This window comes from Oncorhynchus gorbuscha, linkage group LG22, assembly GCF_021184085.1.
Source record: "Oncorhynchus gorbuscha isolate QuinsamMale2020 ecotype Even-year linkage group LG22, OgorEven_v1.0, whole genome shotgun sequence".
Taxonomy (NCBI): domain Eukaryota; kingdom Metazoa; phylum Chordata; class Actinopteri; order Salmoniformes; family Salmonidae; genus Oncorhynchus; species Oncorhynchus gorbuscha.
Genome location: NC_060194.1, coordinates 592,501 through 619,865, shown reverse-complemented (window position 1 = coordinate 619,865; position 27,365 = coordinate 592,501). Strand labels below are relative to the sequence as shown.

The following is a 27,365-nucleotide window of genomic DNA, read 5'->3' as shown; positions in this document are numbered from 1 at the left end:
CCCTGGGGCCCCTCAGGGGTGCGTGCTTAGTCCCTTCCTGTACTCCCTGTTCACACACAACTGCATGGCCAAGCACGAGTCCAACGCCATCTTTATTTTTTTCTGACAACACAACAGTGGTAGGCCTGATCACAGACAACGATGAGACCGCCTATAGGAAGGAGTTCAGAGACCTGGCAGTGTGGTGCCAGGACAACAACCTCTCCCTCAATGTGAGCAAGACAAAGGACCTGATCGTAGACTACAGGAAAAGGAGGGCTGAACAGGTCCCCATTAACAACGACGGAGCTGTAGGGTAGCGGGTCGATAGTTCCCACATCACCAACAAACTATCATGGTCCAAACACACCAAGACAGCCGTGAAGAGGGTTTTTATTTATTTTTACTAAAGTGTTAAACAAATCCAAATATATTTTATATTCTTCAAAGTAGCCACCCTTTGCCTAGATGACAGCTTTGCACATTCTTGGCATTCTCTCAACCAGCTTCATCAGGAATGCTTTTCCAACAGTCTTGAAGGAGTTCTCACATATGCTGAGCACTTGTTGGCTGCGTTTTCTTCACTCTGCGTTCCAACTCCTCCCAAACCATCTCAATTGGGTCTGCGGTCAAACGACCACCCCTCATCACTGTCAAACGTGATTGTGGAGGCCAGGTCATCTGATGCAGCACCATCACTCTCCTTCTTGGTCAAATAGCCCTTACACAGCATGGAGGTGTGTTTTGGGTCATTGTCTTGTTGGAAAAATGAATTATAGTCCCACAAGGCGCAAAGCAGATGGGATGGCGTATCGCTGCAGAATGCTGTGGTAGCCATGCTGGTGTGTCTGTTACTTGAACTCTATGAAGCATATATTTGGGCTGCAATTTCTGAGGCTTATCCTCTGCAGCAGAGGTAACTTTGGGTCTTCCTTTCCTCTGGCGGTCCTCATGAGAGCCAGTTTCATCATAGCGCTTGATGGTTTTTGCGACTGCACTTAACAAAACATTTAAAGTTATTGAAATTTTCCAGATTGGCTGACCTTCATGTCTTAAAGTAATGATGGACTGTCGTTTCTCTTTGCTTATTTGAGCTGTGAATGCCGTAATATGGACTTGGTCTTTTACCAAATAGGGCTATCTTCTGTATACCACCCCTACCTTGTCACAACACAACTGATTGGCTCAAACGCATTAAGAAGGAAAGAAATTCCACAAATGAACTTTTAAGACAACAGTTAATTGACATCAGAGCCATCAGAGACTGTAACGTTCTGTGAACTCAAATCCTTCTGTTCACCTGATTTAGAATTCCTCACAATCAAATGTAGACCGCATTATCAACCAAGAGAATTCTCTTCGATTATAATCACAGCCGTATATATCCCCCCCCCCAAGCAGACACATCGATGGCTCTGAACGAACTTTATTTAACCCTTTGCAAACTGGAAACAATTTATCCGGAGGCTGCATTCATTGTAGCTGGGGATTTTAACAAGGCTAATCTGAAAACAAGACTCCCTAAATTTGATCAGCATATCGATTGCGCAACCAGGGGTGGAAAAACCTTGGATCATTGTTACTCTGACTTCCGCGATGCATATAAGGCCCTGCCCTGCCCCCCTTTCGGTAAAGCTGACCACAACTCCATTTTGCTGATCCCTGCCTACAGACAGAAACTAAAACGAGAGACGCTGTTCTGACCAAGCTGACTCCACACTCCAAGACTGCTTCCATCACGTGGACTGGGATATGTTTCATATTGCGTCAGATAACAACATTGACGAATACGCTGATTCGATGTGCGAGTTCATTAGAACGTGCGTTGAAGATGTCGTTCCCATACCAACGATTAAAACATTCCCTAACCAGAAACCGTGGATTGATGGCAGCATTCGCGTGAAACTGAAAGCGCGAACCACTGCTTTTAATCAGGGCAAGGTGTCTGGTAACATGACCGAATACAAACAGTGCAGCTATTCCCTCCGCAAGGCTATCAAACAAGCTAAGCGTCAGTACAGAGACAAAGTAGAATCTCAATTCAACGGCTCAGACACAAGAGGCATGTGGCAGGGTCTACAGTCAATCACGGACTACAGGAAGAAATCCAGCCCAGTCATGGACCAGGATGTCTTGCTCCCAGGCAGACTAAATAACTTTTTCCCCACTTTGAGGACAATACAGTGCCACTGACACGGCCTGCAACGAAAACATGCGGTCTCTCCTTCACTGCAGCCGAGGTGAGTAAGACATTTAAACGTGTTAAACCTCGCAAGGCTGCAGGCCCAGACGGCATCACCAGCCGCGCCCTCAGAGCATGCGCAGACCAGCTGGCCGGTGTGTTTACGGACATATTCAATCAATCCCTATACCAGTCTGCTGTTCCCACATGCTTCAAGAGGGCCACCATTGTTCCTGTTCCCAAGAAAGCTAAGGTAACTGAGCTAAACGACTACTGCCCCGTAGCACTCACTTCCGTCATCATGAAGTGCTTTGAGAGACTAGTCAAGGACCATATCACCTCCACCCTACCTGACACCCTAGACCCACTCCAATTTGCTTACCGCCCAAATAGGTCCACAGACGATGCAATCTCAACCACACTGCACACTGCCCTAACCCATCTGGACAAGAGGAATACCTATGTGAGAATGCTGTTCGTCGACTACAGCTCGGCATTCAACACCATAGTACCCTCCAAGCTCGTCATCAAGCTCGAGACCCTGGGTCTCGACCCCGCCCTGTGCAACTGGGTACTGGACTTCCTGATGGGCCGCCCCCAGGTGGTGAGGATAGGTAACAACATCTCATCCCCTCTGATCCTCAATACTGGGGCCCCACAAGGTTGCGTTCTGAGCCCTCTCCTGTACTCCCTGTTCACCCACGACTGCGTGGCCACGCACGCCTCCAACTCAATCATCAAGTTTGCGGACGACACAACAGTGGTAGGCTTGATTACCAACAATGACGAGACAGCCTACAGGGAGGAGGTGAGGGCCCTCGGAGTGTGGTGTCAGGAAAATAACCTCACACTCAACGTCAACAAAACTAAGGAGATGATTGTGGACTTCAGGAAACAGCAGAGGGAACACCCCCCTATCCACATTGATGGAACAGTAGTGGAGAGGGTAGCAAGTTTTAAGTTCCTCGGCATACACATCACAGACAAACTGAATTGGTCCACTCACACAGACGGCATCGTGAAGAAGGCGCAGCAGCGCCTCTTCAACCTCAGGAGGCTGAAGAAATTTGGCTTGTCACCAAAAGCACTCACAAACTTCTACAGATGCACAATCGAGAGCATCCTGGCGGGCTGTATCACCGCCTGGTACGGCAACTGCTCTGCCCTCAACTGTAAGGCTCTCCAGAGGGTACTGAGGTCTGCACAACGCATCACCGGGGGCAAACTACCTGCACTCCAGGACACCTACACCACCCTATGTTACAGGAAGGCCATAAAGATCAAAGGACATCAACCACCCGAGCCACTGCCTGTTCACCCCGCTATCATCTAGAAGGTGAGGTCAGTACAGGTGCATCAAAGCTGGGACCGAGAGACTGAAAAACAGCTTCTATCTCAAGGCCATCAGACTGTTAAACAGCCACCACTAACATTGAGTGGCTGCTGCCAACACACTGACACTGACTCAACTCCAGCCACTTTAATAATGGGAATTGATGGGAATGATGTAAATATATCACTAGCCACTTTAAACAATGCTACCTTATATAATGTTACTTACCCTACATTATTCATCTCATATGCATACGTATATACTGTACTCTATATCATTGACTGCATCCTTATGTAATACATGTATCACTAGCCACTTTAACTATGCCACTTTGTTTACATACTCATCTCATATGTATATACTGTACTCGATACCATCTACTGTATCTTGCCTATGCTGCTCTGTACCATCACTCATTCATATATCCTTATGTACATATTCTTTATCCCCTTACACTGTGTATAAGACAGTAGTTTAGGAATTGTTAGTTAGATTACTTGTTGGTTATTACTGCATTGTCGGAACTAGAAGCACAAGCATTTCGCTACACTCGCATTAACATCTGCTAACCATGTGTATGTGACAAATAAAATTTGATTAAGATTTTTATTTTTATTTTTTAAATGCATTCCAGGTGACTACCTCATGAAGCTGGTTGAGAGAATGCCAAGAGTGTGCAAAACTGTCATCAAGGCAAAGATTGGCTACTTTGAAGAATCTCAAATATAAATATGTTTTGATTTGTTTCATGCTTTTTTGTTACTACATGATTCCATATGTGTTTTCTCATAGTTTTGATGCCCCCCATCTATCTTCAGAGTTCATGCTGTTAGGTGACCTAAACTTGGACATGCTTAACACCCCGGCCATCCTACAATCTAAGCTTGATGCCCTCAATCTCACACAAATTATCAATGAACCTACCAGGTACAATCCCAAATCTGTAAACACGGGCACCCTCATAGATATCATCCTAACCAACCTGCCCTCCAAATACACCTCTGCTGTCTTCAACCAGGATCTCAGAGATCACTGCCTCATTGCCTGCGTCCGTAACGGGTCTGCGATCAAACGACCACCCCTCATCACTGTCAAACGCTCCCTAAAACACTTTAGCGAGCAGGCCTTTCTAATTGACCTGGCCTGGGTATCCTGGAAGGATATTGACCTCGTTCCGTCAGTAGAGGATGCCTGGTTATTCTTTAAAAGTGCTTTCCTCACCATCTTAAATAAGCATGCCCCATTCAGAAAATGTAGAACCAGGAACAGATATAGCCCTCGGTTCATTCCAGACCTGACTGCCCTTGACCAGCACCAATATACACATGCAGTTAGGAAAGCAAAGGCTAGCTTTTTCTAACAGAAATGTGCATCCTGTAGCTCCAACTCCAAAAAGTTCTGGGACACTGTAAAGTCCATGGAGAATAAGAGCACCTCCTCCCAGCTGCCCACTGCACTGAGGCTAGGAAACACTGTCACCACCGATAAATGATAAATCATTTTTCTACTGCTGGCCATGCTTTCCACATGGCTACCCCTACCCCGGTCAACAGTTTTGCACCCCCCACAGCAACTTGCCCAAGCATCCCCCATTTCTCCTTCACCCAAATCCAGATAGATGATGTTCTGAAAGAGCTGCAAGATCTGGACCCCTACAAATCAGCCGGGCTAGACAAAATAAAATAATCAGCCGAAATTGTTGCAACCCCTATTACTAGCCTGTTCAACCTCTCTTTCAACCTCTCTTTCGTATCGTCTGATATCCCCAAAGATTGTAAAGCTGCCGCAGTCTTCCTCCTCTTCAAAGGGGTAGCCACTCTGCTACAGACCTATATCTATCCTACCCTGCCTTTCTAAGGTCTTCGAAAGCCAAGTTAACAGATCACCGACCATTTCGAATCTCACCATACGTTTTCCGCTATGCAATCTGGTTTCCGAGCTGGTCATGGGTGCACCTCAGCCACGCTCAAGGTCCTAAACGACATCATAACCGCCATCGATAAGAGACATTACAGTGCAGCCGTATTCATCGACCTGGCAAAGGCTTTCGACTCTGTCAATCACCACATTCTTATCGCCAGACTCAACAGCCTTGGTTTCTCAAATGACAGCCTCGCCTGGTTCACCAACTACTTCTCAGATAGAGTTCAGTGTGTCAAATCTGAGGGCCTGTTATCCGGACCTCTGACAGTCTTTATGGGGGTGCCACAGGGTTCAATCCTCAGGCTGACTCTTTTCTCTGTATACATGAATGATGTTGGTCTTGCTGCTGGTGATTCTCTGATCCACCTCTATACATTCTGTATACTTCGGGCCCTTCTTTGGACACTGTGTTAACTAACCTCCAGACAAGCTTCAATGCCATACAACTCTCCTTCCATGGCCTCCAACTGGTCTTAAATGCAAGTAAAACTAAATGCATGCTCTTCAACCGATTGCTTCCCGCATCTGCCCACCCATCCAGCATCACTACTCTGGACAGTTCTGACTTAGAATATGTGAACAATTACAAATACCTAGGTGTCTGGTTAGACTGTAAACTCTCCTTCCAGACTCACATTAAGCATCTCCAATCCAAAATTAAATCTAGAATCGGGCTTCCTATTTCGCAGCAAAGCATCCTTCACTCATGCTGCCAAACATACCCTTGTAAAACTGACTATTGTCACCGATCCTTGACTTTGGCGATGTCATTTACAAAATAGCCTCCAACATGCTACTCAGATTGGATGCAGTTTATCACAGTGCCATCCATTTTATCGCCAAAGCCCCATATACTACCCACCACTGCAACCTGTATGCTCTCGTTGGCTGGCCCTCGCTTCATATTCGTCGCCAAACCCACTGGCTCTCGGTCATCTATAAGTCTTTGCTAGGTAAAGCCCCGCCTTATCTCAGCTCACTGGTCACCATAGCAGCACCCACCCGTAGCACGCGCTCCAGCAGGTATATTTCACTTGTCACCCCCAAAGCCAATTCCCCCTTTGGCCGCCTTTCCTTCCAGTTCTCACTGAAGCTGGAGACTCCCTCACTAACTTTATGCACCAGCTGTCAGAGCAGCTCACAGATCACTGCACCTGTACATAGCCCATCTGTAAATAGCCCACCCAACTACCTTATCCCCATTCTGTTATTATTTTTTGCTCCTTTGCACCCCAGAATCTCTACTGCACATGTATCTTCTGCATATCTATCACTCCAGTGTTTAATTGCTATATTGTAATTATTTTGCAACTATGGCCTATTCATTGCCTTACCTCATTTGCACACACTGTATATCGACTTTTTCTATTGTGACTGTTGACTGTATGTTTGTTTATTCTATGTGTAACTCTGTGTTGTTGTTTGTGTCACATTGCTTTGCTTTATATTGTCCAGGTCTCAGTTGTAAATGAGAACTTGTTCTCAACTAGTCTACCTGGTTAAATAAAGGTTAAATAAATAAAATAAGTGAATATGTCCAAATACCTATAACAGATTCAAATGGTGGGGGCTAGATACATCAAGTCTTTTAAATTTCTAAACAGTAAAACAGATATAGTTCCTTCAGAAAGTATTCACATATTTTCCACATTTTGTTGTGTTAGAGCCTGAATTTAAAATTAATTAAAGTTAGATTTTTTTTTCAGTCACTGGCCTACACACTATACACCATAATGTAATAATAAAAAATAATATGCCATTTAGCAGACGCTTTTATCCAAAGCGACGTACAGTCATGTGTGCATACATTCTACGTATGGGTGGTCCCGGGAATCGAACCCACTACCCTGGCGTTACAAGCGCCATGCTCTACCAACTGAGCTACAGAAGGACCATGTAAATGTTATGAATCAATAAAAAATGAAAATCTGAAATATCTTCAGTCAATAGGTATTCAACTCCTTTGTTATGACAAGCTTAAATACGACTAAATAAATAATTTATAAAATATATATAATAAAACTTTGCTTAACAAGTCACATAATAAGTTGCATGGACTAACTGTGTGTGCAATCATAGTGTTTAACATTTTCTAATACCTCATCTCTATACCCCATACATACATCTGTAAAGTCCCTTAGTCGAGCAGTGAATTTCAAACACAGATTCAACCACAAATACCAAGGAGGTTTTCCAATGACTCGCAAAGATGGGCACCTATTGGTTGATTGTAAAAAAGAAAATGAAGCATACATCAAATATCCCTTTGAGCATGGTGACGTTATTAATTACACTTTGGATGGTGTAACAATACACCCAATCACTACAAAGATACAGATGTCCTTCCTAACTCATTTGCCAGAGAAGAATGATTTCATCATGAGGCCAATAGTGACTTTAAAACATTTAGAGAGTTTATTGGCTGTGATGGGAGAAAACTGAGGACGGATCAACAGCATTGTAGTTACTCCACGATACATAGAAGAAGAAGGAAGTCTGTACATAATAAAAACACTAAAGTAGTACTGCAAAAAATGTGGCAAAGCAATTACATTTTTGGCCTGAATATAATGTGTTCTGTTTAGGGCAAATCCAATGCAACACATTACTGAGTACCACTCTCCATATTTTCAAACATAGTAGTGGCTGCATCATGTTATGGGTATGCTTGTAATCGTTAAGGACTGTTTTTCCAGGATAGAAATTAAACGTAATGGAGCTAAGCACAGGCAAAATGGCCAAGTAATCAAGTTACAGCTGTGACTTAAATCTACTTTAAAATCTATGGCGAAACCTGAAAATGGTTGTCTAGCAATTATCAACAACCAGTTTGACAGAGTTTGAAGAATTTTGAAAAGAATAATGGGCAAATGTTGCACAATCCAGGTGTGGAAAGCTCTAAGAGACTTACATCTGTAATCGCTGCCAAAGGTGTTTCTTCAAACTATTGACTACTTCTGTTAATGATATTTCTTTATTTTATTTCAATAAATTTGCACACAAAAAACGTGTTCACCTTGTCATTATTGGGTATTGTGTGTAGATGGGTGAGAAAAAAAATGTTTTTTTCCATTTTGAATTCAGGCTGTAACACAACAAAATGTGGAATAAGGCGCTGTATGTATGAAAATACCCTAAAATAAAACATTTCATCTCAAATCCAAAATCCTGGAGTATAAAGACAAAACATTTTAGCTTCATTGTCCAAATTAATACAGATTCAAATTAATACAGGGAGTGTATGTGATATTATAATAGAGGATATCAACATGATTGCATTCACTCATTCAGCAGTGCTGAAATTGACAGCAGAAATATTTATTGATATTATTTACTTACTTATCTTCTTATGGCTTGAATCCCACTAAGGGGATCGATATGACAACACCCAGTGAAAGTGCAGGGCGCCACATTCAAAGCAACAGAAATGTCATAATTAATATTCCTCAAACAGAAGTATTTTACACCATTTTAAAGATAAACTTGTTGGTAATCCCACCACAGTGTCCGATTCCAAAAAGGCTTTACGACGAAAGTACACGAAATGATTATGTTAGGTCTGCACCTAGTCACAGAAAAACACAGCCATTTTTCCAGCCAAAGAGAGGAGTCACACAAAGCAGAAAGAGATAAAAATTAAATCACTAACCTTTGATGATCTTCATCAGATGACACTCATAGGGCTTCATGTTACACAATACATGTATGTTTTGTTCGATAAAGTTCATAGTTTACATTGGCGTGTTATGCTTAGTAGTTCCACAACATCTGGTGATTTTGCAGAGAACCACATCAATTTACAAAAATACTCATAATAAACATTGATAAAAGATACAACTATTATGCAGGGAATTATAGATGCACTTCTCCTTAATGCAACCGCTGTGTCAGATTTCAAAAAAGCTTTACCGAAAAAGCACACCATGCAATAATCAGATCAAGCCATACAGATATCCGCCATGTTGTGGAGTCAACAGAAGTCAGAAATAGTATTATAAATATTCACTTACCTTTGATCATCTTCATCAGAATGCACTCCCAGGAATCCCAGTTCCTCAATAAATGTTTGATTTGTTCGATAAAGTCCATTTATGTCCAAATACCTCCTTTTTGTTCGCACGTTTAGCCCAGTAATCTAAATTCATGATGCGCAGGCCAGACAAAGTCAAAAAGGTCCGTTACAGTCCGTAGAAACATGTCAAACAAAGTATATAATCAATCTTTAGGATGTTTAGATGTCTGTAGCAGACAGTTTACTCTGGGAACCTTATTCATCCAAGCTACTCAATACTGCCCTCAGCCATAACAAGTCATTTACATTTGTGTTTCAGATTTGGCAAAAGAGTTTCGAGTTGGAGGCTATCCCGCTATAAAGTTGTGAGTTGTGAACATTTTAGCTGTATTTTCATTGTTGGTACATGGACCTGAGATTTGCCCTACTGAACATAGAACCCAGCTCCTGTTATTCTAACTTACCATTCTCTGTTGGATAGGTTGAAGGATGACTTGAAATACAACTACAGAGGTCCTAGAACCAAGGATGGCATAATGGAGTTTGCAGACAGAGTATCTGGGTAAGACTGAGGATGGCAGTTTAGTTGTTGCTCATGGTCTGTAAAAAGCTTGTATTTTACTTCTAAAGGCCCTCTTTGTGATATTTGGTTACATTTCTCCAGCCCCATCCCTCAACTTTATGGCAAACCAAGTGGCTGGCTGCTTTATTGTTTTTCAAATTAAGGAGTGGGGCTTTAACAGAGTATGCATGACCAGTAAGGGCCAGATTTACTAAGCATGTCCAAAATTTGCCCCTATTATTTTGAGGGTGAAACAAATATTAGAATAACAAATGTAGCTTCACCATGAAATGGTCTTTGTTTACACTTTCACCAGCCCAAAGGCCGTCAGATGGCGATATTGAGATGTTAACTCTTATCCGGCCAAACGCATTGTATGCGGCCAGAAAAACATTAGTATCCCTTGTGGACCGGTTTGTACCTAAAATATTCTCCATTCAGGCTGCATAGGCTTTAACATCCTCCTTAACTTCATTTATTGACGAGAAGGCGGGAAAAAACGGATAACATTCTTTCCTTATGAAACACAATTTTCCACCACCATGCTAGAGTAGCTAAATGCTCATCTCGGATGTTATGTATGGCGTTCAGCCAATCAGGTTAAGACTATCAGACCAGGGGTTGCATTTCTTTTATGCCTGCCGTATTAGCAGCATTGTATTAGTGGAAATCAAGAATGTTCTAAGGGCAGATCTGGTTGTAGCTAGATATATTCAAGTCGTGTCGGAGACCATTTTAGCTTATCCTTACCCCTTTCCTAATCTGAACCTAATTCTCATAATCTACCACGTTAATTCTCCTAACCTGCTACGAAAAGTCACTTCTGGTAGTCAAAACCGTCATACCCCCCCTGAGAACAGTGTTGGTTTCCACTAATGTGATACAGCGCTGCGTTAGGTTAAGGGTGAAACAACAGACTGCTGCAACCTGATTGGTTGAATGCGATACACAACATCCAGGATTAGCATTTAGCCACTTATTCAAAGTATCACATGCCCTTATGCAAGTATTATTAGACGGCGGGCTGTTAGTGTACAAGCAAACTCTGCATGGTGATTACAACAAAACCAATTAACTTGATGGGTGGCTTAAAAGAACAAACTGAAAGCCACGGCCCAAATAAGCCATGCCTCCTCATAGGCTACCTCCGCTACACTGCCTTCACCGCTAAGCAATGCGAATGTGCATGAGGTGTTGAAAGCAATTTAGAAACTTTCATACAATTAAAAAAAATATTGATCTTTCAAATTCATCGTTTGATTTCAGACAAATGTAATAGAATCGGTTAAACTAACCAGAGCACAAGTCAGTAAAAGCACTTCAGATGAACGACACTTTTTACAGTGGGGTCTTACCCTTGATCGTTTGTAAATCTGGCAAAAAGTGTGTAAACATGATTTCGGTATAAATTGACAGGTTATGATCTTTAAAATAAGATTTTCATTGGACAGTTACTTTATTAAGATGAAGATGAAGATGAAGATGATCTCTCCATCTCTGCCCATCTGTCTCTCACTCCCTTCATCAGTCCCTTATACACTCTCTCCATCTCTCTCCCCATCCCTCCTTTGTTTTAGACCTGTGGTGAGAGCACTGCCAAGTCAGCAGTTATTTCAGAATGTTATGAGTAGACATGATGTTCTCTTTGTATACGTTGGTGGACCGTCCGACTTGAAGGTATGACGCATTAAACACACAGGCACACGTACGAACGCACGCGTGCACAATCACACGGGACACAATAAACAAATTATTATTGCGGCATCTGTGCCATAGCCTGTCTGAGGTTTCCTCGTTTTCCCTTTTGTCCCCCAAGGAGAAGTACATATCTGTGGCCAAGGAACTGATTGTGCATACTTACTTCTTCTCTGCTGCAAGGAACATTTTACCCAAGGTACGTTTTAGAAATTGGGTATATAGACTGTTTTTGAAAGAAAAGCCATTTTTAGAACACAGGAGTGATGATTGCTGATAATGGGCCTCTGTACACCTATGTAGATATTCCTTTAAAAATCAGCCATTTCCAGCTACAATAGTAATTTACAACATTAACAATGTCTACGCTGTATTTCTGATCAATTTGATGTTATTTTAATTTTCTTTCAAAAACACAAGAATTTCTAAGTGACCCCAAACTTTTGAACGGTAGTGTATATCTATAAAAACATATACCCGTTTTTAAAAATGTTTTATTGGCAGGTTTAGGAGATAAATCAGGAGGTTACAGCACAGAAAGTGAGCAGGGATTGAACCGCTGCCTCCAGGGGCCTTGACATTGAGCTCCAATCATATTTTGTGACTGAGGTATTCTCTCTCTTTTCTGGTCATTCTCAGGCAGTTACTCTCCAGGAATACCCGGCTGTGGCAGTGTTCAAGGATGGCACTTACTTCCTTTATGATGGTAAGAGACCAGTGTTGCATTCATAGCCGCAGGAAGTATGTGTGCGGCAGCACCCCCTGTGGTAAAATGGCAAAACGGCAGCACTCCCTGCAGAAGAAATGTGTTGTTGCAAGAAAAATAGATTAAACAATTTTTCCATTGCATTATTGATATAAACAATGCACGACCGCAAGGTTGAATGTTGGTGGTTAATTCCTTCCTGTAGGGAAGCAGTTCGCATTTACAACATCAAGCACAATCGAAATCTAAATGTCTCAGAAAATACTTTCGGGTTTCTTCAATCCTGGTATGAGCCAATCAAAAAAAAACTGACAACACAGTAGCCCCAGCTGATGCCTGCTATTGCCACACAATGGAGACCAACGTGGTGGCACCCGAAGCAGGAGAACTCGGGTGGAGATGCGAGTTCTTTGAAGTGGTGGATCTGGTGCAATCAGAAGTGGAGAGAAGATTGAGTTGGAAGGGCTAGGGATATACAGTGCATTCGAAAGGTATTCAGACCCCTTGACCTTACAGCCTTTTTAAAAAATGTATTGAAATGCTTTTTTTCTCTCATCAATAAACACACAATACCTCATGACAACGCAAAAACACGTTTTTAGAATTTTTTGCAAATTAATTCCAAATAAAACACTGAAATATCACATCTACAGATTAAATTTGAGGTCCAATTTATGTAGAAATCCAGGTAAAGACAGAGGTAAATAGACAGAGAGGGTTCACATACTTTTTCTTGCTGCTTTAAATTAAGTATTCAGACCCTCAGCACTTTGTTGAAGCAGCTTTGGCAGTGATTACAGCCTCGAGTCTTCTTGGGTATGACGCTACAAGCTTGGCACACCTGTATTTGGGGAGTTTCTCTCGGTAGATCCTCTCAAGCTCTGTCAGGTTGGATGGAGAGGGTTGCTTCACAGCTATTTTCAGGTCTCTCCAGAGATGTTCAATCGGGTTCAAGTCTGTGCTCTGGCTGGGCCACTCAAGGACATTCAGAGACTTGTCCTGAGGCCACTCCTGCGTTGTCTTGGCGGTGTGCTTAGGGTCTTTGTCCTGTTGAAAGGTGAGCCTTAGCCCCAGTCTGAGATCCTGAGCACTCTGGAGCAGGTTTTCATCAAGGATCTCCCTGTACTTTGCTCCATTCATCTTTCCATCGATCCTGACTAGTCTACCAGTCCCTGCCTCTGAAAAACATTCCCATAGCATGATGCTGCTGCCACCACTATGCTTCACGTTAGGGATGGTGCCAGGTTTCCTACAGACGTGACGCTTGGAATTCAGGCCAAAGTTCAACATTGGCTTCATCAGACCAGTCAATCTTGTTTCTCATGGTCTGAGACTCATTTAGGTGTCTTTTGGCAAACTCCAAGCGGGCTATCATGTGCATTTTACTGAGGTGTGGCTTCCATCTGGCCATTCTACCATAAAGGCCTGATCGGTGGAGTGCTGCAGAGATGGTTTTCCTTCTTGAAGGTTCTCCCATCTCGACAGAGTAACGCTAGAGCTTTGTCAGAGTGACCATCGGGTTCTTGGTCACCATCTTGACCAAGGAAGAGGAAAAGTCTTGGTGGTTCCAAACTTATTCCATTTAGGAATGATGGAGGCCAATGTGTTCTTGGGGACCTTCAATGCTGCAGACATTTTTGGTACCCTTCCTCAGATCTGTGCCTCGACACAATCCTGTCTCGGAACTCTATGAACAATAACTTCGACCTCATGGCTTGGTTTTTACTCTGACATGCACTGTCAACTGTGGGACTTTTATATAGACAGGTGTGTGCCTTTCCAAATCGTGTCCATAAAAAAGGGATATGAATACTTACCGAATGCAATATAAATATATACAGTAGCAGAACAATATAGTACTAACAGCTATAATAAATACTACAGTTCTTCAAAGGGACATATGGTGGGTGCAGTGAGGTGTTGGAGTCACTTTGATACAAGGTGAGATTGTTGTTATGGGATCTTTCACATCTCCTCTTGAGTCATCAACTTCTTTGTATCCAACATACTGTCCATCGTGTGAGGGATAAATTGCTCGAATGGCCCCAACAACAAATGCAGGCAAAGGGATTCGGTGTCCTCTGCTTAGCTTCTCCCCACATAAAACAAACTCCAAAAATAATCTATAGGCCACCATGCGGTATTGTCTGTAAGAGAATGATAAAAAGCCTATTAGACTTTCATGGGCAATCGTTGTCTGTATTCCTACTGTAGAAGCACAATGCAGAATATTACACATCTCACAAACACACAGTACCAATCAAAAGTTTGGACACCAACTCATTTAAAAATAATTAATGTTTGAACCTTTATTTAACTTGGCAAGTCAGTTAAGAACAAATTCTTATTTACAATGACGGGCTAAGAACAGTGGGTTAACTGCCTTATTCAGGGGCAGAACGACAGATTTTTTAATTGTCAGCTCAGGGATTCGATCAAGCAATCTTTCGGGTACTGGCCCAACACTCTAACCACTAGGCTACCTGCCACCTCTACACTCTAACCACTAGGCTACCTGCCCCCCCTACACTCTAACCACTAGGCTACCTGCCTCCTCTACACTCTAACCACTAGGCTACCTGCCTCCTCTACACTCTAACCACTAGGCTACCTGCCTCCTCTACACTCTAACCACTAGGCTACCTACCACCTCTACACTCTAACCACTAGGCTACCTGCCTCCTCTACACTCTAACCACTAGGCTACCTGCCTCCTCTACACTCTAACCACTAGGCTACCTGCCACCTCTACACTCTAACCACTAGGCTACCTGCCACCTCTACACTCTAACCACTAGGCTACCTGCCACCTCTACACTCTAACCACTAGGCTATCTGCCGCCCCGAGCTGTGGTTTTCTTTATTTTTACTATTTTCCACATTGTCGAATAATAGTGAAGACATCAAAACTACGAAATTACACATATGGAATGGAATCTACTATTCGACATCAAAACTATGAAATCAAAAAAAGTGTTAAGCAAAACCAAATATATTTGATATTTTACATTCTTCCAAGTAGCCACCCTTTGCCTTGATGAAAGTTTTGCACACTCTCGGCATTCTCTCAACCAGCTTCATGAGGTAGTTGCCTGGAATAACATTTTAATTAACTGGTGTGCCTTAAGTTAATTTGTGGAATTTATTTCCTTCTTAATGTGTTTTAGCCAATCAGTTGTGTTGTGACAAGGTAGGGGTAAGTATAGAGAAGACAATCCTATTTGGTAAAAGACCAAATCCATATTATGGCAAGAACAGCTCAAATAAGCAAAGAGAAATGCCAGTCCATCATTACCTTAAGACATGAAGGTCAGTCCATCTGGAACATTTCAAGTGCAGTCGCAAAAAAAACATCAAGCGCTATGATGAAACTGGCTCTCATGAGGATTGCAACAGGAAAGGAAGACCCAGAGTTACCCCCGCTGCAGATAATAAGTTCATTACAGTTACCAGCCTCAGAAATTGTAGCCCGAGTTCAAGTAACGCACATCTCAACGTGGACTGTTCAGGCCTTCATGGTCCAATTTCTGCAAAGAAACCACTACTAAAGGACACCAATAATAAGAAGAGACTTGCTTGGGCCAAGAAACATGAGCAATGGACATTAGACCGGTGGAAATCTGTCCTTTGGTCTGATGAGTCCAAAGTTGAGATTTTTGCATCCAACCGCTGTGTCTTTGTGAGACGCAGAGTAGGTGAACGGATGATCTCTGCATGTCTTGTTCTCACTGCGAAGCGCGGATAATGAGGTGTGAGGGTGCTTTGTAGGTGACACTGTCAGTGATTTATTTAGAATTCAAGACACACTTAACCAGCATGGCTACCAAAGCACTCTGCAGCAATATGTCAGCCCATCTGGTTTGGGCTTAGTGGACCTATCATTTGTTTTTGAACAGGACAATGACACAACACATCTCCATGCTGTGTAAGGGCTATTTGACCAAGACGGAGAGTGCTGGTGCTGTATCAGATGACCTGGCCTCCACAATTACCTGACCTCAACCTATTTGAGATGGTTTAGGATGAGTTGGATTGCAGAGTAAAGGAAAAGCAGCCAACATGTGCTCAGCAAATGTGGGAACTCCTTCAGGACTCCTGGAAAAGCATTCCAGGTGAATCTGGTTGAGAGAATGCCAAGAGTGTGCAAAGCTGTCGTCAAGGCAAAGGGTGGCTATTTGCCAAATACTTTTTTGGTTACTTTATGATTCCATGTGTTATTTCATATTCTACAATGTAGAAAATAGTCAAAATAAAGAAAAACCCTTGAATGAGTGTGTCCAGACTTTTGACTGGTACCACACACATGATTAGTTAATATGCATCATAAAGCCAAAGTCATTCCTTTTCTCTTTCTCATCATCAACAAAAATATTGATCCAGTTTTGCTCCTAATGAGATGCACTAAAGCTAGCTAACTTTATCTAGCTAGCTATATCATTAGGCTACAGTACATGTTGGGTATAGCAAACAAAGCTGGCTAGCTTGGCTTGTAGTAGTACCAGCAAGCCCGTTATGGCTGAATCGATTACAAAATTATTCTGTACTGAACAACACTGTGTAAAAAGAGAGCATAAAGTGCAAGCAAGCTAACGAGAGCAAAACACCGTAAAACACCGTACTCATTTGTCAGTTGCCCTCCTGGTCCAGATGGTCTAGGTTGCCACCACTAGTTGATCTTGGAGGTTCATAAAAACGTGCTGGAGCAGCACCCCTCTATCCACATGTGCGTCGAAAATTCGATTGTCCATTATCAAATTTGTGGCGGCACATTCCTCTTCTGTCGACATTCGCATCACCAGTCTGACCGTGTCACCGTATTGCTACTTGCTGGTTCTTCTTCTCACTGTCTCAACTCATCTTCAGTGTTTTCTGGCTCAAATTAATAGGGCTGTATGTCCCTATGTAAAAGAATATCAAAAACGTTTTCAGCGACCAGCTCTTGGAAAGAAGAATTATCAGAAGCAGCCATTGTAATTATTTGGCAATCTCGTATAGAGTGCAGAGTAACATAGCTCCCATGAACCTGTAGAAACTAGTACAGCCCCTGTTTTGAAAAGCCTGCCTTTGAGGGTGGGAACAAAAAAACTTCTTTAAGAGGCTCCTCTGTCCTCCACTCGTTACCTGTATTAATGGCACCTGTTTGAACTTGTTATCAGTATAAAAGACACCTGTCCACAACCTCAAACAATCACACTCCAAACTCCACTATGGCCAAGACCAAAGAGCTGTCAAAGGACACCTGAAACAAAATTGTAGACCTGCACCAGGCTGGGAAGACTGAATCTGCAATAGGTAAGCAGCTTGGTTTGAAGAAATCAACTGTGGGAGCAATTATTAGAAAATGGAAGACATAAAAGACCACTGATAATCTCCCTCGATCTGGGACTCCACACAAGATCTCACCCCGTGGGGTCAAAATGATCACAAGAACGGTGAGCAAAAATCCCAGAACCATACGGGGGGACCTAGTGAATGACCTGCAGAGAGCTGGGACCAAAGTAACAAAGCCTACCATCAGTAACACACTACGCCGCCAGGGACTCAAATCCTGCAGTGCCAGACGTGTCCCCCTGCTTAAGCCAGTACATGTCCAGGACCGTCTGAAGTTTGCTAGAGAGCATTTGGATGATCCAGAAGAAGAATGGGAGAATATCATATGGTCAGATGAAACCAAAATAGAACTTTTTGATAAAAACTCAACTCGTCGTGTTTGGAGGACGAAGAATGCTGAGTTGCATCCAAAGAACACCATACCTACTGTGAAGCATGCAAATATTTTGACAAACGTTACCTTATCCTAGTGAGATTTACACAAAACACAGACCTTATTTCAAGTAGATCAAGACATTCTCTATGGAAGACATGAACGGTAAAATAACGAAAGAGCCCCTTTCAAGGTCAGCCGCAAGTTATTACAGGAATTATAACTCGTTGACTATTTCTCTCTAAACCATATACCTTTGACTATTACGAGCCTGCTGCTGCCTACCACCCCTCAGTCAGACTGCTCTATCAAATATCAAATCATAAACTTAACTACAATAAACACACAGAAATATGAGCCTTAGGTCAAATCCGGAAACTATCACCTCAAACAAAACGTTTATTCCGTTCAGTATTTTATCAAACTGGTGGAATCCATGAGTCTAAATATTCCTGTTACATTGCACAACCTTCAATGTTATGTCATAATTACGTAAAATTTTGGCAAATAAGTTGTCAAATAGCCAGGCGGCCCAAACTGTTGCATATACTTTGACTCTGCGTGCAACGAACGCAAGAGAAGTGACACAATTTCACCTGGTTAATATTGCCTGCTAAGATGGATTTCTTTTAGCTAAATATGCAGGTTTAAAAATATGTACTTGTGTATTGATTTTAAGAAAGGCATTGATGTTTATGGTTAAGTACACATTGGAGCAACGACAGTCATTGATTGTTTTTTACAAGTTAAGTTTAATGCTAGCTAGCAACTTACCTTGGCTTACTGCATTAACAGGCAGGCTCCTCGTGAGGCAGGTGGTTAGAGCGTTGGACTAGTTAACTGTAAGGTTGCAAGATTTGATCCCCCGAGCTGACAAGGTAAAAATCTGTCGTTCTGCCTCGTTCCCATCCCGTTAGTGGGATCATTTACGTCAACATCAGCTGGGTTGCAGCGTGCCAAATTCAAATTAATTTTTTTTTTCATGAAATCACAACTGCAATATAGCAAAACACAGCTTAGCTTGTTGTTAATCCACCTGGCGTGTCAGATTTCAATAAAGCTTTTCAGCGAAAGCTATCCAAGCGTTTGTAAGAACATCTCTCTCAGTAGACAACATATTACAAACAGCTAGCCGCCATGTAGATTGGTCACAAAAGTCAGAAAAGCAATAAATTAAATTGCTTATCTTTGATGATCTTCAGATGTTTGCACTCACGAGACTCCCAGTTACACAATAAATGTTCCTTTTGTTCCATAAAGATTATTTTTATATCCAAAATACCTCCGTTTGTTTGTTGCGTTATGTTCAGAAATCCACAGGAAGGAGCGGTCAAGACAATGCAGATGTATATTCCAAATAGTCTCCATAATGTCCACAGAAACATGTCAAAGGTTTTTTATAATCAATCCTCAGGTTGTGTTTTCAATATATAATCGATAATATATCAACTGGGAATTTAGCTTTGTCAATAGGAGAGAGAGACACAATGGCTGCTCCAAACTGTTGCTCAAGCAAAATTCTGGGGACACCCAGCTATCCACTGACGTGATGTGATCTTTCTTGCTCATTTTTCAAAATGAAAGCCTGAAACTATGTCTAAAAACTGTTCACAAAATGGGGAAGCCATAGGGAAAGGAATCTGGTTGATATCCCTTTAAATGGAGGGAAGGCTTTCAATGGAACTTGGAGCTTTCAAAATAGAGGCCACTTCCTGGTTGAATTTTCCTCAGGTTATCGCCTGCAATATCAGTTCTGTTATACTCACAGACAATATTTAGACCGTTTTGGAAACTTTAGAGTGTTTTCTATCCTAATCTGACAATTATATGCATATTCTAGATTCTGGGCCTGAGAAATAGGCAGCTCAATTTGGGTTCATTTTTCATCCAAAAATCAAAATACTGCCCCCTACACTCAACAGGTTAAAATTATTGGGTGTAAGGGCTAATTAGACCCTCAGCCACTTTGACCGAGCCAGCAAGGCTGCAGGCTTCAGAGCAAGTGCAATCCTGGCACGCAATGCGATATGTTTGGAGTTTATGCTATTTCATAGAAAAGAATGGAGAGGTATGCCTAATTATATACAAATAGCATTTGTTTATGTCTTATTTTGAGACTTGACACATGTTACAAATGAAATGTTTAACTGTTACTGAGGTTTATCTCTTGTAAAATGTGTTTGTTTGTAATTCCATGGTCGTTTTTATTTTTAAAAGTTAAATATGAATTGCATCATTCAGAAGTGTGTCCCGAAGATGATGGGCTTATTGATCCCATTGCCACTTTGGAAGTCACCCTCGAGTATCGTCTGCAACACATGGCAACGGTGGGCTCTCCGATTTGAGTTAGTAGGGGCTAGGGGGTGGTTTAGGATTCACACTTTCTCTCCCTCTCTCTCTTTATCCCTCTTCTCTTGTGGTTGATATCAAATGATCTGGAGCAGTCTCCCATTTCTCTTTTCTATTAGTTTACAATTATAAACTTGTAAAAAAAAGGGAATGGGAGCAATATCAAATAAGGAAGATGGCACTATCTCGGCTCGCAGGCCTGCTCCAGGCCATGTCAAACACGTAGGTTTAGTAGCCCACCAGCAATCAACACAGGGTGTGGCCCCGCCGGTGCTGGATTGACTTGAGCACTTTTCTACGTGATGGCGTGCATAGCTGTCACTGGTCCTGAAACCGCTTAGTTCTGTGCTCAGTTTTATTAGGCCCAATCTTGTTTACTAAGGGTATTTTCACACTTTGTCTCTTACAGCAACTTTTTGTAAACTAAGTGCGGTTGGCTTCATTTTTTGTTCAGTCTGAATTCTCCAAAGGAACTCCGACCACTCAAATGAGCCCCCGAAGCGAACCAGCTGAAGAGGTGGTCGCTTGAATTCTGTGTTCCGGTGTGCTGTTTTTGGATATTGTTTAGCGATTGTCAAGGATACACAGAAATTCCAAAATATGTGTGGAGTTTTGTTCTGACACGATGTTCAGATTATTAGTTTGCAATAGGCTGAGAGCGCTTCATCTGCAGTGCATTCGATTGTGGGGTTTGAATGGTGTGAGAAGACAACATATTTTGTGAGGTCATTGCTATTCGGTATCCCTGGGACGTCCCAACCCTGACGTTACCCTATTGACGTTGACATTTAAAATGGTTACGGTAAGAGTTAAAGTTAGGTAAAGGGTTATGGTTATGGTTAAGGTTAGGATTTAGGGTAGGGATGTCCCAATGATTCCGGATAGCTCTAATCACAAAATCAATGCTTGGTCTTAAAGGAGCAGTACTCTGCATTGGGTGTAGAATTTTCAATTACAGCATTATTTAATCTGCAGTATTCTTATGCTATTTACTCTGTCACCGATAATATTTACATGTTAATATCTTCTGATTATAATTATTATGTCTCATCTTTTAACTAAGTGCAATCTATTAGCTTCCAAAATGTAAGTCGGTATATCTAGCTGTCCGATAACATGATCTGATGGAATGGCTCATCTGGTACTTTGTAAAAACCCAGAATGCATTGAGTGTTGGAAAAAGATCTTGGTTCCCTTCTGAACATAGCATTGTGAATGCAAAAAGGACTCGGCCCACAAAATAGATGAAGTGAACTGGCAAAAGGGTTGAGTCCTCATTCAAAGGCAGAGTGAATACTAAGAGTTGCGTACGTATATTGCTTTTTTTTTTACCCCACATTAAAGCGGACTGAGATTGGTTATTTTAAAGAGGCCTATATGTGAAAACAACCTCATTTATTTACAACACTTGTTTTCTCTCTCTGACACCTGTTATTATGCAGTGCAAAGAAATATATGCGCTGTTTACAAGAAGGCTTTTTGTTGTTGCAAACAGCAATGATTTAAATGAACTTAGGCTGCAGTGATACTGTTACTGAATCTTGTCCTATGCTTAGCTACTCATCACATTAGGAATTGAATGTTATTGTTAGTCTGCATAGATCTCCCTAAAACATTTATTTTTCGATCAGCGCCAACATTTTCGATCAAAACAACTTCCCACGGCAATGGATTGCAATTATTTCCCCTTCACCAAGAAGTGTCATTCACTCCCCTTCACACAGTTAAAAGCTTTGGATTGGTGCAACCATGTCCAGAGGGAGTTTCCACCGAATTCCTTTCCTCTGTCCATTTCTTATAAATCCATGAAGGGAAGTGTGTGATTGCACACTTCGGGAGAAGGGTAGAGAATCTCACCGCAGCCCTAGAACATAGTCTGCTACAATATTTTTTGGATCGGATCATTTGCTAAAAGTTGTTCATAGCCTACTTAGGCTGTTTGTTGATCAATCTGGAAAGTCTGGAAGTGTATTTTTGGGGTTGTTGAATCGCTCTCAGCAGCCTCTGGATAACATTAGTATTCGCTGACTACAAACGTGTATATTTGATATTCTTTCTCTTGTCTCTTAGAACAACATGATGGGGACCTCGCATCCTGGATCAATAGTGAACGATTCCTTAATTACCTCCAGATTGACAGCTACACTTTGTATGAAATGGGAGATACAAGTATGTTACACTCTCTCATGCACACACACACACACACACACACACACACACACACACACACACACACACACACACACACACACACACACACACACACACACACACACACACACACACACACACACACACACACACACACACACACACACACACACACACACACACACACACACACACACACACACAGCAACCATGGTAGAGGATGTACTTTACCAGTAAATAACATTTGAATTCGAAGATTTCAATAGAATGGAAGTCTTTGTGTGTCTACTTGTCTACCACAAGGGGGCCAAGCAGCAGTGTTCAATATTCAGTGAGTGTATGAACTAGTGCATTACATTGCTATTAATTCTTACAGTGTGGCTTTAATGAATAGGTAGGAATAAAATCCTATGTGAATAGGTAGGAATAAAATCCTAGGAATAAAATCCTAATGAATAGGTAGGAATAAAATCCTATGTGAATAGGTAGGAATAAAATCCTAATGAATAGGTAGGAATAAAATCCTATGTGAATAGGTAGGAATAAAATCCTAGGAATAAAATCCTAATGAATAGGTAGGAATAAAATCCTATGTGAATAGGTAGGAATAAAATCCTAGGAATAAAATCCTAATGAATAGGTAGGAATAAAATCCTAATGAATAGGTAGGAATAAAATCCTAATGAATAGGTAGGAATAAAATCCTAATGAATAGGTAGGAATAAAATCCTATGTGAATAGGTAGGAATAAAATCCTAATGAATAGGTAGGAATAAAATCCTATGTGAATAGGTAGGAATAAAATCCTAGGAATAAAATCCTATGTGAATAGGTAGGAATAAAATCCTAGGAATAAAATCCTAATGAATAGGTAGGAATAAAATCCTAATGAATAGGTAGGAATAAAATCCTAATGAATAGGTAGGAATAAAATCCTATGTGAATAGGTAGGAATAAAATCCTAGGAATAAAATCCTAATGAATAGGTAGGAATAAAATCCTAGGAATAAAATCCTAATGAATAGGTAGGAATAAAATCCTAATGAATAGGTAGGAATAAAATCCTAATGAATAGGTAGGAATAAAATCCTAATGAATAGGTAGGAATAAAATCCTAGGAATAAAATCCTATGTGAATAGGTAGGAATAAAATCCTAGGAATAAAATCCTAATGAATAGGTAGGAATAAAATCCTAGGAATAAAATCCTAGGAATAAAATCCTAATGAATAGGTAGGAATAAAATCCTAGGAATAAAATCCTAATGAATAGGTAGGAATAAAATCCTAGGAATAAAATCCTAATGAATAGGTAGGAATAAAATCCTAATGAATAGGTAGGAATAAAATCCTAGGAATAAAATCCTATGTGAATAGGTAGGAATAAAATCCTAGGAATAAAATCGTAATGAATAGGTAGGAATAAAATCCTATGTGAATAGGTAGGAATAAAATCCTAGGAATAAAATCCTAATGAATAGGTAGGAATAAAATCCTAGGAATAAAATCCTAGGAATAAAATCCTAATGAATAGGTAGGAATAAAATCCTAGGAATAAAATCCTAATGAATAGGTAGGAATAAAATCCTAGGAATAAAATCCTAATGAATAGGTAGGAATAAAATCCTAGGAATAAAATCCTAATGAATAGGTAGGAATAAAATCCTAATGAATAGGTAGGAATAAAATCCTAATGAATAGGTAGGAATAAAATCCTATGTGAATAGGTAGGAATAAAATCCTAATGAATAGGTAGGAATAAAATCCTAATGAATAGGTAGGAATAAAATCCTAATGAATAGGTAGGAATAAAATCCTATGTGAATAGGTAGGAATAAAATCCTAATGAATAGGTAGGAATAAAATCCTAATGAATAGGTAGGAATAAAATCCTAATGAATAGGTAGGAATAAAATCCTAGGAATAAAATCCTATGTGAATAGGTAGGAATAAAATCCTAGGAATAAAATCCTAATGAATAGGTAGGAATAAAATCCTAATGAATAGGTAGGAATAAAATCCTAGGAATAAAATCCTAATGAATAGGTAGGAATAAAATCCTAATGAATAGGTAGGAATAAAATCCTAGGAATAAAATCCTAATGAATAGGTAGGAATAAAATCCTAATGAATAGGTAGGAATAAAATCCTAATGAATAGGTAGGAATAAAATCCTATGTGAATGATGGTTATGAAGTGAAGTTAAATGTGTTTTTTCTGTGTTTAGAAATGTTTTGGTGTTTTATGCGTGTTCCTCACCATAGGAAATGTTTTGGTGTTTTATGTGTGTTCCTCACCATAGGAAATGTTTGGTGTTTTATGTGTGTTCCTCACCATAGGAAATGTTTGGTGTTTTATGTGTGTTCCTCACCATAGGAAATGTTTGGTGTTTTATGTGTGTTCCTCACCATAGGAAATGTTTGGTGTTTTATGTGTGTTCCTCACCATAGGAAATGTTTTGGTGTTTTATGCGTGTTCCTCACCATAGGAAATGTTTTGGTGTTTTATGTGTGTTCCTCACCATAGGAAATGTTTTGGTGTTTTATGTGTGTTCCTCACCATAGGAAATGTTTGGTGTTTTATGTGTGTTCCTCACCATAGGAAATGTTTGGTGTTTTATGTGTGTTCCTCACCATAGGAAATGTTTGGTGTTTTATGTGTGTTCCTCACCATAGGAAATGTTTGGTGTTTTATGTGTGTTCCTCACCATAGGAAATGTTTGGTGTTTTATGTGTGTTCCTCACCATAGGAAATGTTTGGTGTTTTATGTGTGTTCCTCACCATAGGAAATGTTTGGTGTTTTATGTGTGTTCCTCACCATAGGAAATGTTTGGTGTTTTATGTGTGTTCCTCACCATAGGAAATGTTTTGGTGTTTTATGCGTGTTCCTCACCATAGGAAATGTTTTGGTGTTTTATGTGTGTTCCTCACCATAGGAAATGTTTTGGTGTTTTATGTGTGTTCCTCACCATAGGAAATGTTTGGTGTTTTATGTGTGTTCCTCACCATAGGAAATGTTTGGTGTTTTATGTGTGTTCCTCACCATAGGAAATGTTTGGTGTTTTATGTGTGTTCCTCACCATAGGAAATGTTTGGTGTTTTATGTGTGTTCCTCACCATAGGAAATGTTTGGTGTTTTATGTGTGTTCCTCACCATAGGAAATGTTTGGTGTTTTATGTGTGTTCCTCACCATAGGAAATGTTTGGTGTTTTATGTGTGTTCCTCACCATAGGAAATGTTTGGTGTTTTATGTGTGTTCCTCACCATAGGAAATGTTTGGTGTTTTATGTGTGTTCCTCACCATAGGAAATGTTTGGTGTTTTATGTGTGTTCCTCACCATAGGAAATATTTGGTGCTTTATGTGTGTTCCTCACCATAGGAAATGTTTGGTGTTTTATGTGTGTTCCTCACCATAGGAAATGTTTGGTGTTTTATGTGTGTTCCTCACCATAGGAAATGTTTGGTGTTTTATGTGTGTTCCTCACCATAGGAAATGTTTGGTGTTTTATGTGTGTTCCTCACCATAGGAAATGTTTGGTGTTTTATGTGTGTTCCTCACCATAGGAAATGTTTGGTGTTTTATGTGTGTTCCTCACCATAGGAAATATTTGGTGCTTTATGTGTGTTCCTCACCATAGGAAATGTTTGGTGTTTTATGTGTGTTCCTCACCATAGGAAATGTTTGGTGTTTTATGTGTGTTCCTCACCATAGGCAAACTGGTGGCTCTGGCTATAGTGGATGAGAGAAACCCTACTGAGGAGAGCATTCGGTATGAGTATCTCTTTATCCCAATATAATGTAAGGGGTAGTTCACCTGAATTACACATTTACCTCATATGTGCTACAAGTCAAGTTACACATGTAGATCTCAAGTTTCCATTAGGACAAGATCACCCTTACAAATCAACTTTTGTTCATGTGATAAATATTGCACTCAACATATTAACAGCCTATTCTTATTAATCAAATATTCCTTCCTACCCAGTTACAAGACCATGGTGGAAAGAGTGGCCACTGAATACAAGGACCTCTATAGCAAGTGAGTTTATCTGAAACAGAGTGAAACGGGGAGTTACTATCTGAACTTGCCCAATAAGAAATTACTATTTTGGTTTTATTTTGCAATAAGTTTTGCTACGATGTATCATAATGAACATGGTCCTGATGTCTTCTCAGAGAATTCCAGTTTGGTCACATGGACGGAAACGAGTACATCAATGGCCTCATCATGGAGTGAGTGGTCATATCTCTTTTCTGCCCTTATTTAAAATTCAGAAGTAGCTAGAGTTTTTGCACAAATCCACAATTGACATCAATACATAATATAAGCGATTGTTGTGTTAAGTGTGGTTAGGATCTTTGTTTCGGCAATGGTTCTCCAGGACTTGGCCTGCCTAGTAGTGCCTTCCATACACAGCACAGTGGCACAGTGGTTCAGGACAGGTGGGGTAGAGCCATAGATTTACAGTAGAAATGCCCATAGAGAAGGTTAAAGGTCATTGGCCACAGACAAAATTATGTCAAATCACGTTAAATTTAGCTGTAGCGTTGATTGGACTGATAATGTCAACATCATACTTTTAAAATCCTGGCTAGCTAGATAAGCAGTCGGAATCATAAATCACATCAATTATTTACTGGAAAATACTTTTCCTTGTCATATAAAAATTAATTAGAGAAATCTTCTCAGTGCTCATTGGCCATTGGGCATAAATATTACACAAGTTGTAAATCGCAAATTCAACAATGAGGGTGTTGGAAGGAAGCA

The 27,365-nt window shown here is 40.7% G+C and overlaps 1 protein-coding gene across 2 annotated transcripts in view; it reads left to right on the top strand.

The window, feature by feature from the left end:
• tmx3a (thioredoxin related transmembrane protein 3a) overlaps positions 1-27,365 on the top strand; it is a 35,678-nt gene that overhangs the window by 2,832 nt on the left and 5,481 nt on the right. For both annotated transcript variants that reach the window (XM_046320619.1, XM_046320618.1), the window contains exons 5-13: positions 9,749-9,794; positions 9,911-9,991; positions 11,569-11,668; positions 11,808-11,885; positions 12,326-12,392; positions 22,516-22,614; positions 26,309-26,366; positions 26,583-26,636; positions 26,774-26,830. In XM_046320619.1, the coding sequence (XP_046176575.1) occupies positions 9,749-9,794; positions 9,911-9,991; positions 11,569-11,668; positions 11,808-11,885; positions 12,326-12,392; positions 22,516-22,614; positions 26,309-26,366; positions 26,583-26,636; positions 26,774-26,830 (640 nt within the window). The remainder of the gene's footprint in view (positions 1-9,748; positions 9,795-9,910; positions 9,992-11,568; positions 11,669-11,807; positions 11,886-12,325; positions 12,393-22,515; positions 22,615-26,308; positions 26,367-26,582; positions 26,637-26,773; positions 26,831-27,365) is intronic.